Source organism: Gymnodraco acuticeps, unplaced genomic scaffold (genome assembly GCF_902827175.1).
Source record: "Gymnodraco acuticeps unplaced genomic scaffold, fGymAcu1.1, whole genome shotgun sequence".
Taxonomy (NCBI): Eukaryota; Metazoa; Chordata; class Actinopteri; order Perciformes; family Bathydraconidae; genus Gymnodraco; species Gymnodraco acuticeps.
In genome coordinates, this window is record NW_022990238.1 from 12,173,762 (window position 1) to 12,189,446 (window position 15,685).

Genomic DNA, 15,685 nt, shown 5'->3' on the forward strand with positions numbered 1-15,685 from the left:
GTGGAAGCCGTAGTACTGTAAAAAGCACGACCAATCATTTGAGCCGGCCCGGCTAAAGTAACTGGATGGCCTACCTGCCTGTCAGCCTTCCATCTGTGCACAAACTTATCTCGTGCCCTCATTGGTCATGTGCGCGTTCGTGTGTGTTGGAGGAGGGGCTCTGTAAGGAAGTAGCAGATTTTTTCCAGTTGTGTATTTTCAAATTCTAGCGCACTCGAGCTGGTTTCTCCAAAATTACCTACCCCACCTTTAAATGCATTGTGCTCATTTCCTGACCCCCATTAACACCTATACACCTGAAGACAAAGATATATTGAAAAATAAGGAAAAGACATAACTTTAGAGAGCAATGCAAGGATTTTGCTTAATCCTTTTTTTTTTTTTTGATTCATAACATTTTGGCGCACTAGCAGCTAAATTCAATGAGTGACTAAGCCACCTTGGGAACATTTCCATGCAGATACAATTGCCGTATGGCTAAATGAATGATTTTATTACGGATGAGAAAGAAGAGCGCAGTGGGAGATTGTACAGTTGCATCTTGTTTCCGGCTTATTTCATTATGTGGATATTTTGTTTTGCAATGATTCACAGCTGTTGTTAACGGTGAACAAACACATATTGTTTTTGTTCATTTCAATGAATGTTAAACCTTAGTTAAAACAGGCTTCTCTCTTTTAGGATTTTGGATGTCATGTAATGATGCACGTTAAATGCTAATACTGAGTGGATGAGGGGAAAGTTGCTTCTCTCAGTTAAAGTTACAAAATATTAGTTGCATATAATACGGCTGTCAGAATATCAGATTTTAGTACAGAATTATCCTGACCACAAGAAAAGCAATATATTATTGTGATATCTATAGAAAGAAATATTTCAATAAAATGTAATCTTTACATTTTTTGTTGTGTGTTTTATCTCTTATTTTGGCAAGCTAATCAGCCCTTTGCTTGGTCAAGGTCTGACAACTTTAACATCCTGCTCCATAAACTGTCATAGGTTATAATCAGGGGTGCACATCACTTTTTTGCCCTGGTTCCCAAAGGAGCACCTGGAGATGTTGCTTGCTGCGCATCCTTAAAATGATATAAACTGTACCTTTTTGAGGGTTTCTTGACTTTATGAACAAAGTGCGCTAGTGAGCACGCTCATGAACTGTTCGCCAGAGCCATCGCAGCGGGTTACTGTGCGGAAGGCCGCTTAAAGCAGACCCGTCACGCGATAGCGAGGGGTAGAGCGAGGGATCGCAGATGCCGTCCGTTGCTTGCGGACAGATAAAAAAATCAAACCCTAAACGGCTCTCTCTCTCTCTCTCTCTCTCTCTCTCTCCCTCTCTCTCTCTCTCTCTTCTCTCTCTCTCTCTCTCTCTTCTCTCTCTCTCTCTTTCTCTCTCTCTTTCTCTCTCTCTCTCTCTCTCTCTCTCTCTCTCTTTCTCTTTCTCTCTCTCTCTCTCTCTAACAGGGTTCTCGCACATCATTAATTAGCGTTAGCAATTCTATGCTATGCTAGCTTTCAAAAGGAATACTGAATTCATAGGAAGAACCTTCAAATCGCTGAGTTATTCTGCGTGCAGATCTATCCGTTCCCACTTTACAGCCAAACTATTCACACTTGTTTGGTTCAAATCGAGCACATTCGCTGTACCCTTTCATTATGCCCCGCAGTGGCATATAATTGTAGATCATATAACAGAAAAGTGCACCTTAAAACACCTTTCATACATAGATCACAGCCTTTCAACCTAGAATAAACACATAGCTGCAAACTGCAAATCTTTTCACGGTGCATTCAGGTAGCTTTTTTCAATCCATAAATAACAGTTTCAGCTCTTTGCCAAATTGCCTGTAATGACTAACAAATACATTTTCACACCATGGCACTTAAGCAGTGACAGTTTGATGAGCAGGCGACGCTCATCTATCATCACAATCCTCTTTACTTGATGCTGATGAACCACATAGACCCCCACCGGGAGGAACACATGAAGGACAGCTGAGCATGCCTTTCATGCGTCGTGACTCTCGCAAGATGTATCACAGTGCTCCGCCTGTTCCTAAAACAAGCGAAAGAAAAAGGTATATGTATGTGTGTGCGTGCGTGTTTCGGTTAATGAGAGGTTGGATCCAAGTTTTAGCTTCAGAGAGGAATTCCCTCCTGCGTGCGAACGTGGAAATGCAAATGACAGCAGGAGTGCATATTCATATGAAAATGGAGTCCTCATCTGTCCTAATAACACTGTAGGGTGCTTTCTGCTGATGTCTGTGAGCGTCTCTACACTGAGTAGGAGGGACTGTCTGGTTTTGAAGGTGGATTATACATGTTACAAAGCTTGGGGGATAACATGTGAATAAATAAATAATGATAAAGGCATTTCCTTAATGTATGATTAACATGTCTTGCTCGCAGTTATTTGATATGCCTCCCCATATCTGCTCAGGGTGTGAAGAGAGAAAAGGGAGCAGGTAGAAAGGTTGTCAAGAAAACACCACGAAACGGCTGCACATAAAAGCCTTAAAGTGGAAGTTGTGACTCTGGGATAGTGAGACTTGGAGGTAAGTGTTCAGGCTTGGCGCTACAAAGGGCAGTATAGTGCCTACTTTGATTGAATCAATTGCTCTGTGTAAGTAGCTGCTGGTGCCGGCCTCCCCAGGGTGACAGAGAGGTCCGCGGAGAGTGAACCAATCCAGCCATCTGTGGCCAGAGAACAGGGAGGATTAACAGAGCAATGCATCATAGCTGTAGCAACCAGTGATGTGTAGCAGACTGTATTTATTGACTCATTGGCTGTATTGATTGTCTCATTTGATGAAAAGTCCAGAGACAACACACAGACGCACAGCGAGTTATGCAAAATATAATGAATAAAGAAAAATATAATGGGTCATGTGTTTTTTTTTCCATTGCATGAGTAAAGGAGCATTTCACAGCAACACCCTGTTATTTTCCACACACATCTGCCCAGTTAGTCAAAGTAAACCTCTGATTACAACACATTTCCCTGCCACACATCATCTCATTAAGTACATACAGTAATGGCTTGGTAATTTACCTGGGCATGTATGTTGCTATTCCTTCTCTCTGACATTGACATTGTTCCAGCAGCAGCGGTTTATTTAACACCCCATTAATCTCTGCCGACAGAAGACCGTGTCGCAGCAGATGTTTGTTAACAAACTTCTGCTCAATCCCCCTCGTGTTGTTCTTCACCCTCATCGACATGAATCACTGCGTCAAGAGGGTCACGACTCAAACGGTCGAGGACTTTGAGTGTTAACTGTTATTTCGGGAGCCTTTTGACAACAATAATTTGTTTTTGTCAAGATGCCGGATTGTTTAGTCCACAGCTCACCCTTTGCTATTTGCACGACATGGATTCATTTGTCGAATTATGCCAAAATCACTGAGACTGTACCACATCTGAGTGCATGGTCATCAGTATGCTAATGTCGACGATGTAGAGAAACAATCCAATTATTGAATGAGGGCCACTGTCCATCAGCTCTCTTATTGAATCTGTGTGCAATTAATGAGTGCAGAGCAACCAGAACACTGAGTAAATTAACACTTTGGTAAACTTAGACAGACAAAAACACGACTGTCTCCACTCAAAAAACTGAAAAAGATAAGCAAACGTCAGAGGATTATTGTACTGTCTCTCACTTTTCTCTTTCCTGTCTCTTCTGAAGCAGCAGGATAGTGTGAAAAGACATTATACAGAGCACTGCATTGGCCTTAGCTGTTTAAATTGAATATCTTCTTGTACCGTATGCTGGTGAGTGGGTGTGAGGGAAACAGACGGAAGGAAAGTAAAGGGAGAAGAAACAGGCAGATTTCAGCCTTAGGGCTCATGAGGTAAGGACACTTAACTTATCGCATGCATTGCCATAGTCAACATGATTTTTATATCAGCTCTATGCTTTTAAAAACAAAAGGAATAAATCATCTCCTTTTCACAAATATAAATATATTTTATGTTTAGTATGTACAATAATGATTCACCATCATCAAAGACATTAGTATTGAAGGGAAAAGCATGTCAGTAAACTCTTGCTAATGGATACAGACACTGCAAAGACAGCCATGATTGATTGGCGTGCTCAAGCACTCTCTCTGAAGAAACGAAAGCGAGACAATAGAAGTTGTATCGAAGAAGGCTGGTGGTGTGGCTGCGCCGTGCCATGCCGCAGTCTACTAGTCCTGAGAGCTACGAGACCCACTGTCCTCCTCCAGCTCCCACTCAAAGTTCTGTCCGGTCATTTGGTAGAACATCATGTTAAAGGGTTTGTAGAACTTGTGCAGCCGGCGAATCACGTCCGGGTCTATTTTAGGGTGAGTTCTCCCTTTTGACTTGCCGAGGCATCGGGGAGTGCTGCTGTCCTCTGGCTTCTTCAGACAAGGAAATCCTTTAGTTTTATTGAAGTAAAAGTGTTTGTCTGTGACGATGCGTTTGAGTCCCAGGAAGTCCTGCACTTTGCCCATCTCGCCCGCGGGATCCACGATGAGTCTTTCCCCGCTGACAAAGTGCATTTGGGAGAGAGGGAAATACTGCATCCAGCTCTCCAAGTGGAGCGCATATATTCCAATGCGCAACGCACTCCACGAAGCATCTATGAGACCCAGCGTCCGGTTCTTAAAAGCCAGAACCTCGAAGGTGTTGATCTCGGGTTTCTTGGACAAAGTCTGTGTGTAGTCCGAAATGGCTCTGGTGACGGGATTACGCACCACTATAATAAGCTTGATGTCCCTGGCCATGGTGTGGATGCGCTTGGGGGCATGGTTAGTCACAAAGTAGCTGGGTGTCTTCTCCATAGTGATCTGGCCCTCCAGCGTTGAAGGCATCAGGTCTCTGGGAACACAAACAGGGGAAGAGAGAGAAAGAAAATCTGCTTAGCAAAGTATTATCCTCAACACCTCTCCCAGCGCTAATGAAATAAAGCAAATTTGGTACATTTATTAAGCAGTCCATTATTTGAAATTACAATTGAAAATAGCTGTTATTATCACTGGACATTATGTTGCAGGGAGAAACATATAGCTAATTACACCCATGGAGTAATATGCGAGAGATAAAAGAAAGAAGATGAAACGGCAGGCAAGCAAGTATGCTCATTGCTTAATTGACTCCATCTGTGTTACTCCAGGAGCTGTTTTGGAACTTTAATAATGAGTTCGCTGCATATCATTAATACTGGGGTGCCTGGGGTATTGTTTTGTCATACATTTATTATGCATGCAAGGCTCACACTCTGTGCAGGCAGTTTTATTTCTTATGCACTTCCTCTGCACTGGATGAAGGCTTTGCTTCTCCTCTCTGTGATGTGTTTAAGGTTAGGGCTGTTCATTGAAGGAAGCAGTGATTAATTATGAGGTTCACGTGATAATTTGTGGTACAATAGAAATGTCCTTTATATCAGGAAGAAAGGAAAGCCATTTGCCATCGCCACAAATATATTTGTGGGTTCATGAGGATGAGTTACAGGATACAATGCAGAGTAAATCACGTGCATAGAAGAAGCAAGTCTTGTTTCAACACTTTCTATTTCTGTATCAGTAATAAAGCATAGCATTCGCCTCAAGCAAATCCTTATCAAATGTTTACACTGATGTTAATTCCAATCCGTGCTGTTTCCTTTGTTTGTAGGCTATGTGATTCAGTGCTAAATTGGTACATTAAATCCTCTGCGAGACACGTTGTTTGCTTCACTCCCAACAAACACGAGTGCAGGAGCTTTACTATAAAATATAAAGTGAAACTATAATCCGAGCTAGACACAGTTTTTCCTCCCCAAATTAGGTGATGTTTGCATGAAAATTAATGTATAATCAGTCAAGTCCAAAATCCAAATGATTATACGAGGAGACTTACAGAGTTGGTGCAGAATAATTCTCTATAATTTCTGGGATAAAAGCTTTTCCTTTTCCCTGCAATATTTTGTTTCCATTACGCTGCCCTGCACCACAAACCTACAGTTGTAACGATATAGTCACATCAATCATTTGCATCTTGGACATATTCTAAATTAACTGTTCTCCAGCAGAGAATCCAATTTACTCGGCAAAACATAAGAGCTGTTATGCACATATCGACCACCCTCACACACACACACACACACACACACACACACACACACACACACACACACACACACACACACACACACACACACACACACACACACACACACACACACACACACACACGGATACTGGGCTGAAAGTCTCACAACTGGTCTGGTAATTGCATCTCAGTAACAGTATTGCCTTCCTGATGGGTAATTTCCCTCTGGATTATGTTTGTCTCTTGACAGCATAGAACTGTGGTTACTTCTGGACCTGTAATGGGATATTAAACATATCAACTAATGGCATAGTCATGAGAAGGAGTATTCGTTTTCATTATATTTCACACTTCTTCCCTTACGGTAGTGAATGGATAAAGATTTGTGTAACCTTTCAAGGACTTTACCATCTAACTCAACTCCAAAGAGGGTAGATGGTTCAAGAATGCAACATCATGATGTATTGCAATAAAAAAAAGGTCAAATATACCACAGGAAATCACCTTGGAGCAAACGATCTCCCTGTGTATGGACCTGAGCTGCAGCGTCTCACTGGTAAATGTGTTGTGCGTCTTTGATGCATATCCAATCGACAGGACAGATGTTCAAGGTTACCTTTTCCAAGGCGTGCACATAACAAGCTATCGTCCTCTTGGGCGCAACGCTAATCATAATGCATTCAATTATAAGACAAAGGAAACTGCACAGGCCAAATACTTTGTTATATTACAGAGGCTCCATTTTGATTGGGAATCAGTCATGGATCATGTACGTCTCAAATGTCAGTGGGACGATGAGGCGGGACGGAAATCAAAATGCTGATAAACAAGCTAATTTCTCCGTGCGTGGCAAATGACACCTCTGGCCTTGCAGTCTACTGGAACTAGAGTAAACAAGAGCAAACCATTAACTCTCGCTTCTTCTTTTTTCTCATCAGTGGCACAGCTCAGCACAGGTCATTCAGGTGGGTAGGTAAATAAAATCCATAGCGCTAAAGAGGCCCTGCGAAACCATCTGCTGTTTACTGCCTCAGACCGAGGACATAGCACATAACATTAAACTGTCCAAGGCTTTATTTACATAGAGGTGTGAAGATAAAGGCATTCCTACTTTATGCATGCAGACCTTTAATGATCTCTACATCGGGATACATGCAAGAATTATCTACAGTATGTGGCTTTCAGATATATAGTTGATGTAATAAAATAATACGGACAGACTTTAGCGGCTCATAAATCTGAGATACTTCACTGAACAAAATGACAGCCATTTAATTATCTTTGATACTGAGTCTCAATACTGTTTTGTACAGAAACAAATATATCCCTTGCAACCAGATCCATTCAATATATCAACAGTACACTAGTTGGATAAATAAAAACAATATAAGACAAAATTAATCAGAATCTGGTTTATGACCAAGTAGGTTTACACAGAGGACTTTGCTTCTGGTGTAAATGGTGCTTACATAGACACAGCAAGAGGAACACGTTTTGGAAAGTAGCATCACATAGAACAATTATACAATTATATACACTATTATATACAGTATACACAAAGATAACCATAGTACACATGATAAATACTATAATTTAAAGTGGAGAGCTGTGCAGAAGAAAAAAAAGGTTATTTATTTTTGTAAACGTTTAAGCTATATTTTATTCCAGTCGTTCAAAGGTTGTGTACATGAAATTCAGATCTGGCAGATATACCCAGTTGACTCTTAAAGAGCTTACGAAATGAAGGAAAAATACTGTTCGTATTACGATAATATATACTATTATTAATGGAAAATCATTTGTCATTAATGACAATATGCCCGCTGTATTTATAAATCGTGATTTATTACAACTTTCCATGCTCGCTTCCGATGTTACACGACCGCTCCGAACAAAACAGCTTTCGCCGGTTAGTGACGTCACGCACGTCACGAGTAGATCACTTTTTGAATAATACACTACCTATATGGCTGATGTCGGACTCTGGCTCGGATATTTCGACAGAATCGAGTGACAGTGAGTCGTCAATAGACTCGGTGCACTTTCAAGAAGAGGAGGATTTTATGGAAGAGGATGCCGGTGTGGTTGAATCAGATCATGCAGGCGAGTCAAACGTGGTGGAACCATACCAGTTTGAGCCACAGTATTCAAGTAGCGGTAGAGATACAGACAGGAGTGAACATGGGGATGATGATCCTGGATTTGGCGGAGATCCGGTGCGGCAACAGAACACAGACTGGTATATACATTTGACTTTAATTCATAGAGATTTTCATAGATAGTAAATAAATAATAATAAATAGCAGGCACACTTGGCACAGGCAACATAACACAGACTGGTATATACATTTGATTAGAATTCATAGAAATGTTCATAGATAGTAAATAAATAATAATAAATAGCAGATATTACTGCATCAGACTCTGCTAGGCTTGGAACTCACCACAGAAATAGGTCTCCTCCTAAAAATGCAATTATTTCTCAACTATTTTTTGTACATTTAGAATTTTGTACATGTGAAGAATGTACAATCATGGAAACAATTGAAGAGTGCCAATGCTGCCAAGAAAAGGATGTCATGGTGGCCAAAATGGAGGAATTCAATGAATATGAGGGAGATGGTACAAACATAACCTGCGTAATAGATCACCCAGGATTCCAATCAAATTGTCTGGATGTTTGGGTGTTGCAGACAGCCTACCATAATTATTCAAAGAGGGACAGACAACAAGCAGGTGATCAGCCACGTAATGAGTAAGTTACTTGTGTTCACAAATGTGTAGAGCTCAGAAACTTTGATGTAATGTTGGGAAGTCTAATGGTCACTCTGGCAAAGTTACAGAATAAATAGATAAATAAGCAAATAAGGTGGAAGTGATTACCATTGACATTTATGATCTTGTATTTTACAGAATGTATCGCTATGTGGCATACCGCCAGCTAGTGAGATTTTGCTGGGGAATACTTGGTAAGAACCACAGAATCCCACTGCCATCATGTGCCATTAAAAAGATCCAGGCGAAGTTTCCATCTGACATCTACACGTCGTTCAAGTATCCAGCACTTGATTAGAGTCAATAACAAAACAGATTGTCAGTTCAGTGATTAAATCTGCTTCTAAACAGCACAACAGCCTCTCTCTTGTCTGGTTTTTCCCACCGACTGCTGAGTGGATCTGGGACATAGAAAGGTTCCTCCTCGACATTGTCTTCGCACAAGCGTAGAGTCTCGGTCAAGAGTTCGGTAACATACTCTGCAAAACAAATTTATAATCAAGAATGATATACCATATTTTCTAGTGCCCCAATTATGCATAGCATTCCCCGAGGCACTTGGCATAATTCATCATTGTAGTTGAAACTGTACACTCCATTCTCACATTGCTCAAGTTTCAATATTTACACAATAATATTGTCCAAGATTGAATGTTTTTCATTAATTTGGTAAAACGGTACAATTAATTTTTTTATACTCTCACTTTCACTTTCTTACCATATGTAGCTGCTGTATTCACACATCTAACTAAATGACCACCTTTCTTTGCTTTGGGGAATATCACAGTGTATTAACATATAATTATGTGAAAAATTTGATGTGTGGTCCATAGTTGTAGAAAATATTATTACCTGCTTAGAGACATTTTTTTCTTGCGGTTCTGAGCTATAGGCAGCCGACCTGGGCACATTTCTCGAACACTGAATGTTTACAATGTGGTTGTTGAGGGACTGCCATTTGTCAGCAATCATTTCTCCATTTCCATCAGGAGTTGATACGGCACACCAATATAGATGGTTCAGAATGGATTGTATCCATTCCCCAATAGCGGTACATTGCTTGTCCTTTGCAAGCTTTACCAGTTTTTTATTTAGGCCTGTAAAATAGAAAGTTCTTCTTTTTTTTTTTAAATTGTAGTGAATTGGAGAATTATAATTCTACTATTGTTTAAAAATTAACCTACTTTTTGCAAGGTGCCAAACGTCGAACCGATAGTCCACAGATTTGTCTTGGCAGATGAGAAGCGCTATATAAATTACATTTATTATTACATGTTCTTGGTTTTCCCTCAGCCATTAGTTGATCTGTGTGTGTTTGTCTGTCACAATTATCTTCATGACGAGGTTTTCACTCTCCAAGAACTGGACACATCGCACAAGCCCCTCTTTTTCCATGTGGACACTTGAAGGGACTTCATTACTCTGGAAATACATTCAGAACACACATAATATATTTTACAGTATAAAGATGACTATCATAGAGCATTTGATTTTCAGCGGTCATATTTGTAAACATGGTTAATGCTATGAGCTTGAAATGCATCGGCCAAATAAAAAACACTCCTGAAATTATATTTTGTTGTGTTCGATAGAAAATATTCTCAGCTGTGTTTGGCTATAAAGTATTTGGAGGAGGCTATTCATAACATAGGATACATTCACTAATACTGACCTGCACTAATTGAACATCCAACACATTATTTATTGTGAGGTCTTGTATGGTATAGGATCCATACTTGGCACAGTGACCAGGGCTATCACAGCGTCCATCCCCTCCTAACACCGGTTCTTTGTGTTTGTTCGTCTCCTTCAGTTTCTGCACAATGTTGTTCCGATTCTTGGTCCAGACTTTCTTGATTGCAGGTTGAAGGAATTTCTTCTGATGATTCATACATGTCCTTGTTGTCATGGTGTAGGAGTTGATGGATTTAAGTACCCTCAGCACTTTTGTTGGTGATGTACCCGCAAAAAGAATTCCTGCTGACAACAGCAGATTTCCAGCAGGAGTTTCATCAATAAAAGGTTGATTCTGCCATGACCTGTGAGAAAAATATATTCATTCAATTGTCTATCATACTATACAACCTGTATGAGTATCTCATGAATATGACCACCTGTCAAACATGGCCACAAATATCATTCTCAAATACATATTTCGCATGGTCATCATTTTAAAATATTACCTTTGAAAACCACAATGTTTGCAGTTTTGATCGATTTCCACAAATGTACCCATTGTTCTCCGAAGGCAACCTGGCGAGTTCTCTTTACACATCGGACAATGGGTGAATAGTGACATCAGGGAAGACATGAACACAAGCAGAAGCTTACTCCTAAGTGGATCATTGTCGTCCTGGTTGTCACTGTCCCTGTGAAATGGACAAAGAGTAAAATGATCAAGTCTGCAATAAATGGCTGGATCCGACCCTGCATAATGATAATGTAGCAACATTTAAAAAACATGACAAAACGATACTCATCAGCTGACGAATCAGATTCCACGTCTGATGGGCTATAAAGATTATCCTCTTCATGTTGGCTATTGTCGGCCTCAAGCTCTTTTTCCTCATCAATTATGTCCCTTTCAGGGAGGTTTAGCTGCAGGTTGCACTGGATCCCAGCATCCACAGTACTTGTATCATGTGTTTGTGTCCCAATAGTACACGCAGTTGGTTTGACTATATATATATATACGTATGTATGTATGTATGTGTATTTGTATATCAATATTTAAATATTATGATGCTGACCTTTGGAACAACCAACATGGATTCGAACTTGCTGTCCAGCTGACCTGAAACATGGTCGTGCCTGCATGGACTTGTGGTACATTCGTGGAGGGGGGTTCGTTTGCACAGCAATTTCATTCTGAAATGTACAAAACACAGCACAACTTTACTAATACATCTTTTGAACTAGCTTGAAATTGAATTGCAAGTTTGGACATGATGTAATATCTAATAACATTCATAATAACACATGTGGTTGAATTGATTGAGAGAGCAATGCTATCAAATCAAACAATTAAATATATGCATTATGTACATGCATGTGATGAAGATACAAATTGTATTTTTACACAGTCCGTTCTGTATACTTAATGAAAGCTTTAGCGCAAGTTCAATAAGGAAGACCTAACTCGAGTCACTCACACGTCACTCTATGGCTCCCTTCCCCCCTCATTAAATATGAGGGCGTCATGCCTCAGCAGCCAATCGCTGCACATGCTAAATGCCTTAAATACCTGCTCTTCCTCCCTGTCAGTTGTCATTGCAGATGATCACACGCAATGGTAGTTGCAATACAATACTGCTTCTCGTGAGAAAAACCGTAAGAAACAACTAGCTCAAGATGTCCAACTCGGACAATTCGGAACACGAACCTTCTCTGGAAGTCTCCGATCCCGGTTCGGCTCCCCACAGCGGCTTATCAACAGAGGAAGACTTCCTCATCGCCCGGCTCCTGCAGCAGGGCTTTCCCACAGCCCCAGGCCTCACTCTCTCTCAGCGGCGATAGCTCTCGGACCAGGTCTCCAGCGTAGCTCCCCAGTCCGGGGCAGCAGCTCCAGCCAGCTTCCCAGAGAGCAGGACGAGGCCGCAGCCGCGGAGGTAAAAAAAGGGCAGGAAGTCGAGCCCTCCAGGATCCCGTCCCCCCTCCAAAAAATCCACCCCTTCTCAGGCTCGCCAGTCCGGGAGCGTCACACACCCCTATGGAGAGTAGCGCGGCCGGCTCCCTGCAATCCCTGGCTAGCTCCATGATAGCTATCGATGCTCGCCTCCAGGCTCTGGAAGACTCCGCCACAGGAGCTTCAACTTCCGTTGCACTCAGGTACTAGTTTTAACGAAAACGTTTGCACTCGACCCTTACACAGGGTTGGGTCGTAACGGAATACATGTAACGGTGTTACGTAATCGGAAGAAAAAGAAAGAAAAAAAAAAAAAATCAGTATATTCAGCTGGCGTTACATTTGAAAAAACGAGTAAACTGAGTGCAGTTACTTTCGTAAACCTGAAGTGAATACTTATTGGAATTATTGGTGGAAAGTTTCCTCACAATGTAATATTCATTACCGGCAGAACCGTGTGCACAGCGCTTCAGCGTATCTGCGAGCGAGAGATGTAGCGTGTCCGTGAGGCCCCGCCCCGCACGCAGATGAGAGAGAGAGAGAGAGAGTTCTCTTTCAAAACATATTGGAAGGTAGAAACGGAGATGTTTAGATAAAACGTGGAAGATAACGTTTATGTAGCATTTATGTATTGTCGAAATTATGACATTCATAACGGGATCAAATCTAACTGAATGGCCTGCTGCTGCCGAATGCATGGGGCAAGTAACTGGGAAAAGTTTTAAAAGTGATTACATCGTTTCAGATAATAAATAACGATAATGTATTCTATTTAGGGGCGCCTTTCAAAGCACCCAAGGACACCTTACAATGCATACACTTTTCCAAGGAAAGGTTTTAAGACAGTACAAAGAATGCAATCTGGGTGAGTTTTTCTTTTTATGTGCGGTGCAGATGAGAGAGCTGTCAAGAATGACACTAAAATGTCGTGTTCGTGCTCTTCATAAGCCATTAAAACAGTAAAATACGTGTCTCCCGTTCACCAAAACATACCCATCTGTTATGGAAAAGAAAGTATTCTAAAGAGAAAGAAGAAAGGAAAAGATAGAAAGAAGAGGAAAAGGAGAAAAGATAAAAAGAAGAGGAGGAAAGAAGAAAAAGAAGAGGAAAGGAAGTATTCTAAAAGTAATCTGCCACCGGTACCGGCGGGATCGTGGTTAGTTTCCGATGCGCAGAAGAAAATCTGGCCCACCCTATATTTTTACAGGCCCACCCTAAAGTAAATTTCTGCCTACGCTACTGGTCCGCACAGCAGCAACAACCAATCACATGAATCTCTTGCCCCCGACACACAAAGCAATAGCAATGTTAAAACTAAGTAAACTGGAAAGGAAAAAAAATCCCCAACAGGCGAAAACCTACCAGTTTCACCCACTGTCCCTGCCTCCTCCCTCCATGCCTCGCTCCTCTGGTTTGTATCCCGGTAGATGAACAGAGACTGATCATACAGCACCGGGTGATTCACTACCGCTATAATGAATTTTCCCTCACATTTTTGGAATATGAGGAATTACCTGCGTAGTCTCTCCCAACATACACGCGGTCTGATTGGCTAGCGCTTGTACCGGCAGATTTGCATAAACGGGACTTCATTGGCTGACGCTTCTGCCGAGGCGCCAAAAGTTGAACATTGCTCAACTTTTTGAAGCGAGCAACGCCAGCAAACGCTCCACGTCGCTTCCCAAAATACAGTTCTACTAAAAGTGACGTCACCCCATTCAAAGTGAATGGGCAGAAGCGTCGGAATCTGTAACGCACGCCACCGTGTGGACGGGCCGTCACAGTGGCTCTGCGCCAGAAACATAAAAAAAAAAAAAAAAAAAAACATTCTGGAATATCACCCCTCCACTCCCATTAACATCCCTCAGCTAGCAGCTGCGCTATCTACAGATTCCGTGTTCGTTGACTATCTCCCGTCATGGCTCTCCCAAGGCTTCAGGGTAGGAGCCCTCCCATCTCCCACAGTGACTTTCGTAGCAAGAAACTTACAGTCAGCCGCTAAAGAACCCAACATAGTTTCCCAGCTCATCGACAAAGAACTTCTCAAAGGATATATAATCGGTCCTTTTAGCTCCTCCCCCTTCTCAGTGTTCCGTTCAAATCCCATCGGAATAGCCACACGTAAATAAAAGGCTGATTTTCGATCTGTCCGCTCCCTGCTCCGGCCCATTCTGCAGCGTCAATAGCATCATCCCTCCAGATCAGTTCTCCCTTCACCATGCCTCAGTGGATAATGCAATAAAGATGATCAAGTTCACAGGGCACGGAGCTCGGCTCTCCAAAGCGGACATTACCGATGCCTTCAAATCATCCCCATTCATCCGTCTCAGTGGAACTTGTTCGGTATTAAGTGGGAGTCCAAACTCTATCTTCGCGTTCGCACGACCTTCGGGTGCAGAAGCAGCCCCTGCATCTTCAATTCCTTCTCGGAAGCGCTCCATTGGATCCTGCTGAACATCGTCAGAATCCCCTCCGTCCTTCACCTACCGGACGACTTCCTCCCCATAAACCCGCCACAGGACAGCTCAGGGATCTCACTGGCCAAGCTTAAACACTGCTTCAGGAGTGAGGTGTCCCTCTCTCCAAAGAGAAAACGTTAGGTCCCGTCACACGCTTAGAGTTCTTAGGCATCATCCTCGACTCCATAGACATGAAGGCGTCTCTCCCCTCCGACAAATCGCAGCGCATCCAGGACATCACCAAGTCATACTGCGAGCAACAAGTTATCACAAAACAACAGTTGCTCTCCCTTCTCGGACACCTCAACTTCGCCATGCACGTCATCCCCCAGGGGCGCTCGTTCATCTCCCGCCTCCTGGACGCAGCATCAGCGGTCGACAACCTCCATGACTGCGTTTTCTTAGACGAAGGCTGCCGCTCAGACCTTCGGTTCCGGTCCCTCCTGCTCGCCCACTGGAACGGAATTACTTTATTTACGATGGCCTCGTGCGTTCCTCTGACTCAATGAGGTCTTCACGGATGCCGCCCATCCATGGGTTTTGGGGGGTTTCTTCCAGGGAGAGTGGTTCGCAGGGTCATGGCCCCGTCAATTTCTACCCAAGCAAGTTCTCACTAAATCCAGCCGATCACCCATATCATACCCGGGCATTCCTTCAGGATAGGTGCAGCCACCTCTGCTGCTAATCAAGGTCTCTCTACCTCATCCCTACAACAACTAGGACGGTGGTCCTCCTCCGCCTTCACAACCTTCATTCGTCCGGACATCA

At 42.3% G+C, this 15,685-nt stretch overlaps 1 protein-coding gene across 1 annotated transcript in view; it reads right to left on the bottom strand.

Moving 5' to 3' along the window:
- Nucleotides 1-2,772: 2,772 nt before the first annotated feature.
- The window catches only part of hs3st4 (heparan sulfate (glucosamine) 3-O-sulfotransferase 4), a 142,969-nt gene continuing 130,056 nt past the window's right edge, over nucleotides 2,773-15,685 (bottom strand). The window contains exon 2 of the mRNA XM_034219470.1: nucleotides 2,773-4,846. Within this exon, the coding sequence (XP_034075361.1) occupies nucleotides 4,192-4,846 (655 nt within the window). The 3' untranslated portion in view covers nucleotides 2,773-4,191. The remainder of the gene's footprint in view (nucleotides 4,847-15,685) is intronic.